Below are 14,550 nucleotides of genomic sequence, written 5' to 3' on the forward strand. Positions count from 1 at the left end.
TATATATATATATACATATATATATATATATATATACTGCCTCATTTAATTTTTACTATGATCCTAAGAGATAAGTACTATTATTATCCCAATTTACAGATGGAGAGACAAATACTTTTTAGTGTTAGAAATATTTTCATTTAAAACTTTCTTGTTATAGTATTTAACTGAGAAATATTCAATTATTTCTGAGTGACATCCCTTAAATTTGAATTTTGATGTAGATTACATGAGTAGTTTGAGATGCATAGAAATCATCTGCCTCCTTAACTTCCTACCTATTCCCTCTCTCCTGGGCAGTTAAGATGTGTTAATACAATTTGTTGTACATAGTAGGCCTTAGTCAAATTGATATGAATTAAATCTGGCCTCTCTAATCCTAAGCTAAATTAAGCATGGATTAGATGTAACTTCTTCCAATTTCCAAAACTTCTGATATTTAGATGTTTCCATTCTATGTGACCTTATGGTTTTATAAAACATTTTACTTGCACTATCTTGTGAAGGAGAAAGGGTGATTATTTTCATCCCCATTTAATGGATAAATAAATTGAGGCTCAGGGAGACAAAGCCTATGGTCACTCAGATAATTTCAAGGGATTCAAATCAGGCATAAAGACAGCTGGTCCATCACTCTTTCCCTTACACCACATGACTTCCAGTACTCTGAATGAGCCTTTTAGAGGAAGGCTGACTTGAGGAAGTTATGATTTGTAGTCATTTGGGTCATTTTCCCCTAACAATTGAATTTGCCTTTGGCATGCATGACTCAGTGACAAGGATCACCACTTTAGTTTGCATGAATCTGATGAAATATCCTGCTGGCACCATGGGACTTGCATCTGTCTTTTCTTTAGACTATTAGGAACAGTGGATCATTTTCTGAAATGATAACCATAGCTTTCCTGGGTATAAGAAGTCTTAAAAACCACTTGTCCAACACCCTAATTTATAGAGGAAGAGAATAAGCCCTAAGGTCAAAGAGAAGTTTTGGAGTCAAGATCATCTTAGATCTTCAGCAGCTAAATCTAATGTACTTTCTATCAAACTATTCTTTCTCTCTGTGTGTACAATTCAGTAAAGCCATACTCCCTCTTTGAGGAAGTTCTAGAATTCTCATCATATTTAAACAAAGTTGGGGGACTATGAGAAATGTAAAGTAGGTGGCAGATAATGAAATAACAGGACAAGAGAAACAGGGGAAGTAATATTATGTGATGCAAATTAGGGTTTTTCCTAAGCATGATATTCAGATGAGGCTGTCCAAGGTGCTAGTCTAGCCCAGTGTGTAGTGTCTAAACCCCAACCCCAGATATACGATGAATATCATTTTATTACAGAAGCTGACTAAAGGACAATGAAATAAATCAACAATTCCTGATGACCTGGTATTTGGGATAATCACTTCTTTAGTTTAGTTTATCAGTACTTCTAGGCCTTCAAATGTGCATTCTTCAAATACTTTCCATTACAGATACATTCTTTCTCCTCAACAATAAATTACTTTTTTTTTTAAAGAAAAAAATAAATGAAAATAAAAAGGATACATTACAATTTAAAAGAAAAGATAACACAATGAAACACATTTTCGACATTTGTCTCACAAATCATAGGAAAATGACTCTCTCTAGATGTTAGATGGTTGAATATAAATATTAAAGGTCAGGATTATTTACAGTGTGATGGGAAATTGAGAGAGTACAAACAGACTTTAACTCAGGAGGATAGTGAATGACTTAAGGAAACATCTCAGTAATGTACAGTATGTATTTACAAAATAATATAGACTAGGCATTGTGATATGTGGCCATTGTAGTTTGTCTGCATTTTGCTGCAGCATTCCAAAGGTCTTTGCACAAGGGAAATAAATCCATGTGGCTGGTGGAACCCCACCAGTACCCAGGGGTAAAACCAGATTTTGCCTGTCACCTCTTGACTACAGGCCACAAAGGGAACCAATGTCCCTGAGCAGGCATGCTCCACATATGTAGAGAGGAAGATGAGGAAGAGATGCCATTCCATTGATGGGCACATTCACACACATCCCTGGCAAAGCTGGTCATTGGATTGAGAAAGCACATGGCAATGCTTTTTAACAAACCACATCTGGTAGCAGGATCGAAAAACATAAAATGGGGAGTCTAAATGAAAGGGGGTTTTGCATATACCACATTTCATTGCATACACATGTGGTGCACTGTATGCTCTGCACACAGTAGGTGTGTAACAAATATTTTTATTGATTGATTAATCCCTGATGGGATTAGTACAGTTACAATGAACTCCCAAGGAGCAAGTTTTATTGAGGTCCCATGCAAATTGCATTGACAGAAAGTATGGGGTAGGTCGATACAAGCCAGGGATGCTGGTCCTCTCTCTCTCCCCTTGCAGATGGTTGCTGCACTGACCTCATTGTAAGAGAAAAGAAAGAGTGAAACAGTAACTGAGCATCACAGGGACATCCTGATGACCCTGGAGGGGGGGACGGCTTTATGCTTGCAACAGGATCAATCACCTTGCCTCTTTCAATAGAGATTATTTTTGATCCTGGGGACAGAAGACATTAATTATCCATGGACCCAATAAGCCATTTCAGGTAAGGATGCTGATATCTCACCGTCATAATGATGTAGGCAGTTTGGCAATTTGGGAGCCCTGATGTCATCCTTGGAAGGAGAATCAAATGGACTTTGCCCTGGGGTTACTGACTAACATATCCAGGGCACAAGCATCAATATGATCACAATGATCTAGGACTTTGATTCAGCTATATTAAGGTCTAAGGTAGTATTAGGAAATCCCTCATGGGAATGGGCAGAATGTTTGCCAGATCCTGCCAAGGCATCACTGAAGGAATTAGGAGTGGTAACCTTTGGGGTTAATCTTTTTTTTTTTCCTATCAAAATCTTTCATCTTTTCAAGGTCCAGTGACCTTAGTGCAGCTGATGCTGTATGTCCAAGGAATCCTTATGGTGGGCAAACCAACAGAGAAGTTATTGAGCAAAGAGAAGGTAGGATGCAGAAAGCAAAGAAATTTAACAATTTGGGCTAGAAGTGATTTCAAGACCCTGTTGTCTGCCATCTCCTTAGCTTGGCAAAAGCTCTACAATACTTTTAAGACACAGTTGGTTGCTACCCGAGTTGCTCTTCTGAGTAACTCTGTGCTTAGCCTTCTTTTCTTACTCAAAATATGTGACTAAACCACCTTCATTTTCTTTCTTTCTAGCTCAGCCCCTTGTGTCACTCTGTATTTATTGAATTACTTTGGGTGAGTCTATAAATCTAATTCACCACCAAATAAAATTTCATTATGTTTATCTCCTGACACATAGGAATTGACCCTTCTCCTAGGGTCCTTGCTGACTTGAGATTGAAATTTTCTCTACAATACTCTGAAGCCACTAAAAATCCAATGGTCTCTCCCCCCTTCTCCTCCCTTCCCCCCCACCAGTTATGGCTCCATTCTAAGTAGGTCTCTTTTTAAATGCTGAGGGGATCTGTGAGCTTGGATTAGCCCCAAAAGGTGTAGAACAAGGCACATGGATGTTTGTGATCCCATTTGTCTCCCTGAAGTGAACATTTATTTAAAATGTTAATACCTACAGCCATTCTTCTGTTGACATCTCAGGACCACATGCAAAACTGAGCCCTATCTGAGGGTCTGCCTTGTGCCAGGGTAATGAGGATGAAATGAATCAGATGGAAGTGACAAGAGGAATTAGTGATCTAAAAGCAAAGGACCAAGGGGCTAGTTGGGGGCTTATATTGAAAGGTACTGCAGTCTCAGCATAGGAACCACTCCAGTGATAAGCCACCACCCTTTCAAGGGTGTCACATGTCACATGCACATTTGCATATTCTTGACAAAAATCAACATGCATAATTGGGGGCTGGCTCAATCCAATGTTGATTAGAAAAAAATGAAGGGATATTAATGGCAAGAAAGCTAGCAGAATTGTTTATCATTTCAGTCAAATTATGTCTTTTGTTAGCTTAGCATCACTCCCTTCTCTGTATCTCCTGTAAGTCCACTCATCTTAATCTCTTGACCAAGGGAATATACTCACAAATGCCACTACATAGGTCACATTTCATTCTCCATGTCTCTTAGGCATCATTATATTAGCATTTATTTGGTCTGGGTTTTCTATTCCTTAGTGGCCTCTCCCCACCCCCTTAAGCTGAGAAGTTATTACCAACCCTCAATTCCAAGTCAAAGATAATTGTACTTTTATTATTTAGGGTATGATTTTTGACTGTTCAGTTGCTACTTCTTTCCCCCAGAAACTAAGAGCAAGTGTGAGCAAACATTTTTATCAAGGGTTAGATTCATTCTGATGGGCAACAAAACCCTTTATCTTAGTAAATGACAAGAGTCATTGCTCTGTGTGAAGGTAGGAAGGTGGCAGGCAGGAAAGAAGGAAGGAAAGAAGGAAGGAGGGAGAGAAGGAAGGAATAAGGGAAACAGGGAAGGAGGGAAAGAATAGGCAGATCCTAGTAAGAACAAGCTTCCTTCTGAATAACAATATTGGTTTGTTCATCTTTTAAATTATAAGATTCCTTCCTGCCTTCAAATGTGACTTGATGTAGCTTTTTCCTATAATTCTTAGTAGCATGCTGCTGGACCTACTATTATTTCCATGCTCAGTGAAACAAGCCTTTGGCCAACAATGTAGTAAATCCTGATAGCAAAGAAACTTCCTACCAAAGGAGGATGGTACTTAGACAGGTGAACCAGCACAAGTCTTACTCACTTGGGCTCTGACAATAAGCCAAAGGAGGAACAGTGGTAAGTCTTATGGATTCTACATCCATTCAACATGATGATGCAATGTACAAGAAGCCAGGAAAACTGACCATGGGAAATTCTGCAGAAATACTGTGGAACAGCAATCACTGTAACTGGACAAACTTGCTCTCAACATAACAACAGAACATAAAGGCACCATTGATATCTTTCTCATTTTTAAATACTGTAAAAAATTGCTACATATGGCACATAACACATTTTTACATACATAGATTTAATTTATAAAAGTTTTTCCTGTTTTCTATTTGCAGAACTGCTAAAATAAAATAAATTGTTTAATTTAAGGTGGAATACTTCGTTATATAAAATAAAGTTTTACACGTGAATCTATGTGTTTATTTGGGTTTTATACAGCGATAGGGTCTTGATTAGCTATTACACTTGACAGCCTGGCCTGGAATTCCTCCTGAGTGGAATAGCGGCTGGTTGGGTTAGTCCTACTGTCAGCCAGGCGGAAGGTGGGAGCTGACTCTAAGCCAGCTGCCATCGGCGTCTGTATACTCAGGAAAGGTGTATTTTCGCCTATTCTTTCATCTTCTGTTTCACTTTCCGAGTTACTGCTCTCAGAGCTTGTGTCGCTGTCCATTTCCAACCTGTTAGAAATATGGCCATCGGGCTTTGTTCTTTTTGCCCTCCGGCTGTTGACGAGTTTCTTTGTGGGCTCTTGAGCTGGCTCATACTCCTGGGTGGTCTCATATTCTTGGGTAGTCTCATACTCCTCATCCTCCACGATCCTTAAGGGGCTGGGGGGTAGGCTATTGCTCTCATGGACCGGGTTGTGGTGAAAGGAGTTGAATTGTTGGGGGTGGTGATCATATTTCTTTTCCCGAAGTCTCGGTGGTGTCACCAGGAGCAGAGGCCGCTCTTCTTCCACAAGGGGGCTGACTGCCACAGATGGCATGGACACTGTCAAACTTGATATGGGTGGAGATATTTCAGAAGGAGGCGACTTAGGGGAGCTTGGCATGTAGAATTCTACGGGTGACATGCGAGCTGGGGTAGTCATTGCTGATACATATCTGTAAGAGCACAAAAAACTCCAATAAATATAGAGGGAATAAACACACGCAGAAGGGTTGGGGGGAAACTTAGGAAATGGGGATTTTGATCATTAGCTACTCAATCTGAGAAGCAAGACTATTTACTTTTCAATTTTTCAGACATGAGCATTATAGGTATGGTGTCCATTGGGTACATCACTGGATAGAGATGAGGCTATTTCCCCCATTTATAAGGAATGAACATTTTAAAACTCTCTACTCAAATGCCTTTTTCTTTACTTATCTGGGTACAGTTTCCCCAATAAAATGTAACATCCTAGAGGAAAAGGACTGGTTTGGTTTTACATCTGTACTCTTAGTATTTAGTATGGAGATTTGTATATAATCCAATGCTTAATAAGTGGTTGTTGAATTCAACTGGTCAAAAGCAACTGGGTCTAAATCTTTCAAATTTTATATTGAAACCATTTTAAATTGGGGAAAGAGAAACATGAGGAGAAGTATTCTCAAATACTTAGAATGATCTAAATAGCTGTTCTGAAATGCAAGTCTTGGAAGGAAAAATAGAAGCAGCTAAAAAATAAGTTTTAGCTAATTCTAGGTCTGCTGATATTTGGAGCTGTGTAGCTTATGTCTCCTTATTTCAGCTATGAAGTTCTGCTTTGTGGCAAAGATCTGTCTCTAATAAGATGACTTGTGAAGTACTTTGCAAAAACTTAAATATAAATACTAATGTTATGTATTTGAACAAGTAAAAGTTCATATGCATGCATTGAAAGTTGGAAAAGAAGAGGCACAGTGGATAGAGCACCAGTCCAGAGTCAGGAGAACCTGAGTTCGAATGTGATCTCAGACACGTAACACTTCCTACTTGTGACCCTGGGCAAGTCTCTTAAGCCCAATTGCCTCAGCATAAAAAAAAAAAAAAAACAGTTGGAAAAGACCCTAAAAACCATGAGATCCAAACTACTCCCTTTACAGATGAAGATATTTGAGTATATAGAGGTGAACTAGGTAGGGTAACCTACAGGGTAGTTGAGGTGGGATTTCAATTCTATTCAGCCTTATAGCTAAAGATATTTGCACTTAAGGCAACATGATAGAATTGTGCCCTTTTGTCCTAAAGACATTCTTAATGGTTTTTTTGGGAAATAGTAAGTGCAAATTTTCTGTTTTTCTTTTCCTGTCATTTTGTGTATCTAAAGAAAACTCCTCTCCTCTTTGACCCTTGTTATACCTCTGTCCAAGGCAGAGAGACTTCTGCAGGTTTTTCCTATTGCACTGATTTAGATTAAACGTACTCATTATCTATTTGTTGGCAAAAGGTGACTGACTACAAGATACATGGGGAATTTTCCTTTCATTCCTACATCAAAGTGGATGACTGTAGCTTCACTGGAAGACTTTAGTTCAGTCACTATAGAGTGACTGAACAATCAGCAATCATTGGGGAAAATCTCAGCAGAAGCTGAGCTTTCATGGCAATGACGATGGGATAGTCTGCAACCCCAAAGGAGGTGATCAAGGGTGCTCTAGTAGACAGGAAAAGGAATCCTAGTCCCTTCCTACATAGTATGTGTTGATTCAGATGGAGTTTGCTATGAGACTGAATGAAAGTACCTAAGCTCAGAACATGGGAAATCAAGCAAAGTATGTGAAAGCTGAGGTTCCAGATTTAGGACCTTTTAGGGTACTAATATTGAAATCCACTATATGCAGTTCTTCCAAACTCTGTCAATCTTTAAAGCAACTTTAGGCTGCTAGCAAAGTTCTGGTTTAAAACATATCCTTTCAATATCATAAGAAGCCCTATAGGTAACCAGCATAAAGAAAAGACCCTTCATTTGGGTATGAAGTATGACATCATGGAAACAGAGGTGGAGAGTGGCAAAAAAAAAAGAAAAAAAAAAAAAAAAGAAAAGTATATCTTGTATGCAGATTGAGAATCTTCAGCTCTGCTGAGCCCCATAAAAAGGAAGGGCAGTGAGAAGTGTGTGTGTATATACGACTACAACTTCAGCATCTACATTAGAGAACAAGGATCATTTTAAATAATGGCTCAGTGAGAGGTATTTTTTTATCTGGAAACAAGATCAGAAAGGAGAAAGAGTGGAACTTTTTGAGATCAGTGAGAGTCCACAAGAGTAGAATGCAGGAGCTCTGAGATAAGAGGCTAGCATCAAATAAAAATTATTCAGAACATGAGAAAACCTAAAAAAGTTGGAAGCTGGTCCTGGGGCAAAGGCCAGAGACCAATGTAAGAGACAAATATTTGGTGGCTTCAATCTGGTCTGAAGACCCGAACTAGCATACATAATATATACAGCTGGGTGGTGGAATGGATAGAGTGCTAAATGTGGAGGCAGGAAGACCTGGGCTCAAAGCTTGCTTCAGATAATCATACTTAATAGTTATGTAACTCTGGGCAAGTCATTTAATCTCCATTTGCTTCAGTTTTCTTCTTTACAAAATGGTGATAATATTGAACCCTGTCTCCCAGGATTTTTGTGAGCATAAAATGAGAAATTTGTAAAGTGTTTTGCAAATCTCATAATGTGATATGAATTATTATTATTGGCCCAAACACTGAAGCCTCTGCACAGATAAAAGATAGGCTATGTCACTTTGAGCTAACATAACCTTCCATCTTCTCTAATGCTTGGAAAACCTTGTGGATTAGTTTAAGAAGACAGAACTGTCTCTGAATATGTTAGATTTGATGGGCAAAAGATGGCAGATTGTAAGTGGGGTGAGAAAAACTTTCCATTTTCTCTATGGAGAAAAGGGGACAAGTGAAAGCTACAAGACTTGGCCAGAGCAAGATAATTATATAAATATGTATGCATATATTGGATTGAACATATATATTTTAACATGTTTAACATATATTGGATTACTTGCCATTTAAGGGAGGCTGTGAAGGAAAGGGGGGAAATTTGGAACACAAGGTTTTGCAAGGGTCAGTGTTGAAAAATTATCCATGCATATGTTTTGGAAATAAAAAAAAAAGTTAAAAAAATAAAATAAAACAAAAGACCTGGCCAGGCAAGATAATGAGCAAAAAGTGATTTCACACCTACATGGTGTCTTTCTTCTTTCCATTCTTTGTCTCTTTTTGTGGCTCACACTCAACTTTCTAAGCCCTAAGCTGCTAAAATCCAACTATTTCCCAGGAGCCAGCCGTGGTGTTAATAGTCACTGTGATAGAGAGCCATACTTACAACAGTAAAGATAGCTGGATTCATTGATTAAGCAATTAAATGAATGATACAATCATTCTTGGAATTTGTGAGGTAAAACACATGCAACTGTGGTCTCATGGTGACCTGAGAGTCTCTACCACAAAAGTGGGGGAAGCAAGAATATGCCTGCCCTCTATTGTGAATTCTGTCCCATGTACAAAAACCAAAGATAAGAAGATTCCAAATGATTAGGGATGAGTGAGAATGAGCAAACTCCCTTTTGGCTTGGGAACTGTGACAGAGGAGATAGAGGATTAAAGGCAATACTCAGGAAAGAGAGGAACCACTCTGGTTCAGTTTGTAAGTCTTTACCTAAAAGCTTGCTTTTGTGGACTGATAAAGCAAGAGAGTTCGGGATTGGGGTTTGAGCGTTGTTTCTAGAGGAACTCCTCTCTGAACCAAGAAGTATCCCAAGTACAGATGTTTGTGCCACAAAGAAGAGCTAAGTGGATCCAAATGATTAATTCTCTCAGCTGACTTGATATTCCTGGAAGTCACAAATACATTGTAACATCAAACGTGTAATGAATCTGTTGTGTTTCTGGCAGAACTTGTCCACGTTGCACTTCACTGTAACTTTGGTTCTGAATCGGCAATATGCACTTTGCACTGTGCATGCATAAGTGCTATCAAAAGCACCTTAGCTCTGATTCAAGATAGGATCACATAAAAAATTCACAAGTGGAAAAAGTTTAAGAAGTTCTCACCTAAGGCATGAACCCTCTAGAGAGATTGGGAGCAGCTGGTTGAGTTTCAACCCCTTGAAATACATCCCAAAACTCTTAGTTCAGTATAGGTCCACAAATGTTTTGTGAGGCCTAGATGAAGCTGGCATCCTAAGGCATGAATCCTCTGGTTCACTCCTAGAGAGACTGGGAACCACTGATTGAGCTTCAGACTCTTGAAATACATCCCAAACCTGTTAGTTCGATATAGATCCATATATAGTTTGTGAGGACTAAGTGAAGCTGGAGTCATGCACCTATATAATATTTGTTTGATTGGCTTTTATTCTATTTGTATTGACTCTGTCTATGAACAGAGTTGTTATGTGGTTACTAAACAGAAAAGAAAATGAATTGTATGGATGGCCACTGATCATACATTGTCAAGAGAACTCTTGATTCAGTATAGCTTGGACTAGATGAGCTATGGCATCCTTTCCTATTTAGAGGTTGTCTGATTCTCTGGCTTGGGTTTTATTGTAGTTCTGCCTGTTCTTTCCCTTGTCACCCTGGACAAATTATTTTCACTGGACATCACTTTCCCCATTTGTAAAACAAGAGTTGGACTAGATAATCTCCAAAGTACCTCTTCCCCCTATATTCTTTGACCTGTCCTAGGCCTCCTAAGGTAATAAATGTAAGGAAATAGCCTTATTTAATAGGGGGCCAGCATGCACCTCCTGGCTCTCATTACTGCTACCCAGGAAGTGCCCTTCAATGAGACAGTGGGTTCTTACTGTGATTCTCTTACGGGGGTTCTCCTTTGCAGGTAGCTTTCCCTTCTGTTTTACCTTTCACTGTGAGGAGAGTCTCGGTAGGAATCAGGGGTCTCTCTGGCATGTCTGAGGAAGCTGTTACAATCTCGGGGACCTCCCATGCCATTAAGACGTCCTCTAGGCCCCCCAGCTGGGCTGGTGTGCCTACTGTTTTCTATGGATGAAATCACGAGCACAGAGTGGCTTTCAGAGACAATGCTTTCTGTATGCCCATTACTCCAGCTGAAAGAGAAAAAAAAGAATAAACAGTGAGAAAGGGGGAAAAAACACTTTCAAATAATAGACAAAAAATAATAATAAAACAACCACCAGGTGAAATCATATAATACTTATTTCAAAAGTCCAGTACTCTTGACTCTCTTATTCATGCTCTGCTCTCAAGTTTGAATTTAGAATAAGATAGCCTTGTCTTGCCTAAACAGCACTTGGGGGAGGCTCAGGATGGTAAGAATCTAAATTCTGTTACTCTAATAATATAATAGCACACTTACATAATTGTCATTTAAAATCCATTTTGCAGATGAGGAAACCAAAGTTCTTAGTAGCTAAGAAAGTAGATAAAATAGGGCACTAAACTGGATTTTAGGAAGATTAAAGATTTTTGTTTGTTTATTTCATTTTCCCCTTCTTTGACTTTCTGTCGCTGACTACTATAGGCACTTACTAACTATATGATCTTGGACAAGTGACTTAACTTGTCTGTACTTTAGTTTCCTCATTTGTAAAATGAAGGGATTGGACTCAGTGTTGTTGAAGTTCCCTTCTAGCTCTAAATAGATGATTTTATAATCTTATAGATTTGCCCACCAACATCTGTTTCTGACGGAGGATTAGAATTCAGTTCAGCCTCCAGGACTGGCACTTTCATCAATATATTTAGCTGCCTCTCTATCACCTCCTTTTAGCACATCATTTTCATTATAGTACCATGCTGCTCTGGTGATCATCACCCGAATTTAGGAGTGCATAAAGAGATGCAGAGTGGACATCTTCATGGCACAGTGAATGGAGTGCTAGACTTGAACTCAGGTAAGTTTCAGTTCAAATCCTCTCTGAAATATGTTTTATGTGATGTTGAGCAAAGTAATTGACCTCTTTCAGCCTTGTTTTCCTCATTTCCAAGTTGGGGATAATAGTTATGAGGATCCTCATTGTTGTGAGGATCAAATGAGACAGCATTTTTGAAAGTGTTGTGCATATTCACAAAAGTGCTATATAAATGCTAGTGATTGCTATTATTATTGGAGTATTGGTGGAAGCTTAAGAATTTCTACTACTTCACCAGTAAAGTCCTTTTTCTATTATCATCTGCTAGAAACATCTTTGGAAAATCCACATGTCCCTAGAGCAGCTTCTAAGAGTAGCCCCAAATATGTAGAAAGCTCTTCCCAGATTTCTTGGGACAAAGTCTTAGTGATTTTTTGGATTGTAGTGAACTTTAGTACCTAAAATAACAGTACTAATATGTTGGAATTTGCAGCATTAGAATTGAGTTGGGAAGATCTGGGTTCAAATCATATCTTAAAACCTTACACTTATTTGCCCAAGCCTCAGTCTCCTTATCTATAAAATGTAAAACTGGAAGAGGTGGGTTTGATGACTTCTAAAGTCCTTTTTAGTACTAAACTAATAAGTTGTTATACTATAAACCATAATCTTATAGCTAGAAATGGTCTATAAGAGCTTGAGTATTATTGGCCCAGTCTTTCAGAAGATGATGATGTTGAAAAATTTGAATGAAGAAAGCAACAAAATATATAACCGAGGCTCTGGACCAATAATCAAAATCTCAGTCCCACCTGGTGACTCCCTTGGTGCTGCAATTTAAGTCAGAAAAATCTGTATTCAAATCCTGCCTCTAAGATTTATTAGTTGTGCTACTTTGACAAGTCACTAACTCTGAAGTTTAATTTCCTCATCTTTAACATGGACACAATAATAGTACCTACCTTACAGAGTTGTTGTGGAGATCAAATTCTGTAACATAGGTAAAGCACTTTGAAAACAAAGTGCCATAGAAATGCTATAGCAATAACAATAGCAACAACAAAGTGAGTTATATATTAGAGCATTTCTCTTTCAGTCCAATGTCAAAGGACACAAATTCTTGATCAGAAATATTGGGTCTATATTCAGGTTTTTATGCTTTCTAAGATAAAGAGATGTAACTACATGATAAGCCCTATAATTTCATATTTGGAGTAGGGAAACTACATAAGAAAAAACATAGTATCTAACATGCATGTGGATTTCAAGACCTTGCTGTAAAGGGTGCATATTTTCCCTACAAATAAAAAAAGGGTTTTTGATTCCCTTATGTGAATCTATTTTTTCCAGAGCCCATTCATTTTATCATAAGATAACTGCCATAGAAAATAACTCTGCAAGGCTAAGTTATTTTAATCAATCCTTATACCTGTGGCTGGGTGTCTGGGTGGCAGCCATGGAGTGATGAGCTGGTGAAGTACAGTGACTAGCAGAGAATGATGTCTCTGTCTCTCGTTCAATGACGTGTTCACTAGAGATGATGTTCTTGGATACGTATTGCTAAAGAGACAAAGAGGAAACAATTGGAAGTTTTGGGCATAGTCTTGGTTTAGTGAAATGAAAAAGAAACCACATTTTGAATGTAAACATTTCAGGAAATAACTTAGAAATGCTGTTAACTTTAAATTGGAAGATCAAGGTTTGAATTTTGCCTTTGACACTAATTAGTTTTATGAAGTCACTCCTTGCTTTCCATTGCTACATCTATATTCTTGTCCTACCAACACCAGTTTAATATTCTGTCCTCCTTTGAGGTTCATTCTTCCAAATTCATCTCTCAATTCAAATCCTCATGGCCATTATTTAACAACATTCCTCTTCCTTTCTCAGCAAATTCAATGGCTGATCTACTATATTTTTCTTCATCTCAACTCATGCCCTAACAATTCAATATATATACATCTGATATTCCCTAAAATATTTCAATTTTCTCAATCCTCAGTCTACTCAGTTCCTGTGATGTACTCCTCAACTTAAATCTCAGTCACAGAAATGGTGGCACCCATGATCTTATCATAAACCAGATGTGCTCTACTTTTAAATTAATGAACTCTAAAATTAATTGACCTAATTATAATATGTTATCATTTCATATTTTCTAAAGCTTATAATCCCTATTTCTTTCTTCACTTTCATTGTGGCTTCTATTTATACTACCCCTTTGTTCATGGTTATTTACAACCCAGTTTACTAGTTTCCAAGTGCTGGATTGAAGTCAGGAACAGTTGAGTATTTCCTTTTGGGGTTTTTCTATTGTTACATTTAAATAAAAATATTTGTAAGGTGGTTTAAGGTTTACTTCACATATTATCTTATTTGATCTTCACAATAACCCTATGAAGTAGATGCTCTTATTATGCCCATTTTACAGATGAAGAAACTAAGACTTAGAGAAATTCACTGACTTTCTTAGAGTCATCCAGTTACTAAGAGTCTGAAGCAGGGGTCAGGCTTAGGTCTTTCTGACTCCAAGACAAGTGCTCCTAGCCACTATACCACTCAGCTCATGAGGATTTTGTTGGCACAGGATCTCAAAGTGTGGGAAGTTCTTCCATCACTGCCCTGAAATCTATGAGCTACTAGATTTTTATTTTGGGAAGGATATTGCAAGAGGCACATAGAGATTAAGTAAGGTATCTAGAGCCACACCGTTAGTAAATATCAGATCTCACTGATTCCAAACACAGCCTGTTATCCTCATGGCCAAGTGCTAATTTGGTTATGATCCTTTTCCTTTACATTATTTTTCAGATGAAATAAGTAGGCAAGATGTTCATGCACTCTATCAAAAGAAACACAAATCTTGATGTTATTATCCAACCACTTAATGAATAAAGCCGGAAAAGGAAACATATTTGTGTTATCATAAACCCAAAACACTTGAAGAACGTTCCTGTTATTTCCTCCTGGAGAAATTCCATATTCCGGGAAGCTCAGGACGTGAGTAGT

The 14,550-nt window shown here is 38.1% G+C and overlaps 1 protein-coding gene across 9 annotated transcripts in view; it reads right to left on the reverse strand.

The window, feature by feature from the left end:
- Positions 1–1,518: 1,518 nt before the first annotated feature.
- NRG1 (neuregulin 1) overlaps positions 1,519–14,550 on the reverse strand; it is an 888,216-nt gene continuing 875,184 nt past the window's right edge. For all 9 annotated transcript variants that reach the window (XM_074275397.1, XM_074275395.1, XM_074275392.1 and 6 more), the window contains 3 exons: positions 12,971–13,101; positions 10,570–10,776; positions 1,519–5,829 (listed from right to left, as the gene is read on the reverse strand). In XM_074275397.1, the coding sequence (XP_074131498.1) occupies positions 5,157–5,829; positions 10,570–10,776; positions 12,971–13,101 (1,011 nt within the window). In that variant the 3' untranslated portion in view covers positions 1,519–5,156. The remainder of the gene's footprint in view (positions 5,830–10,569; positions 10,777–12,970; positions 13,102–14,550) is intronic.

The sequence above is a fragment of the Sminthopsis crassicaudata genome, chromosome 6, assembly GCF_048593235.1.
Source record: "Sminthopsis crassicaudata isolate SCR6 chromosome 6, ASM4859323v1, whole genome shotgun sequence".
Lineage (NCBI taxonomy): Eukaryota > Metazoa > Chordata > Mammalia > Dasyuromorphia > Dasyuridae > Sminthopsis > Sminthopsis crassicaudata.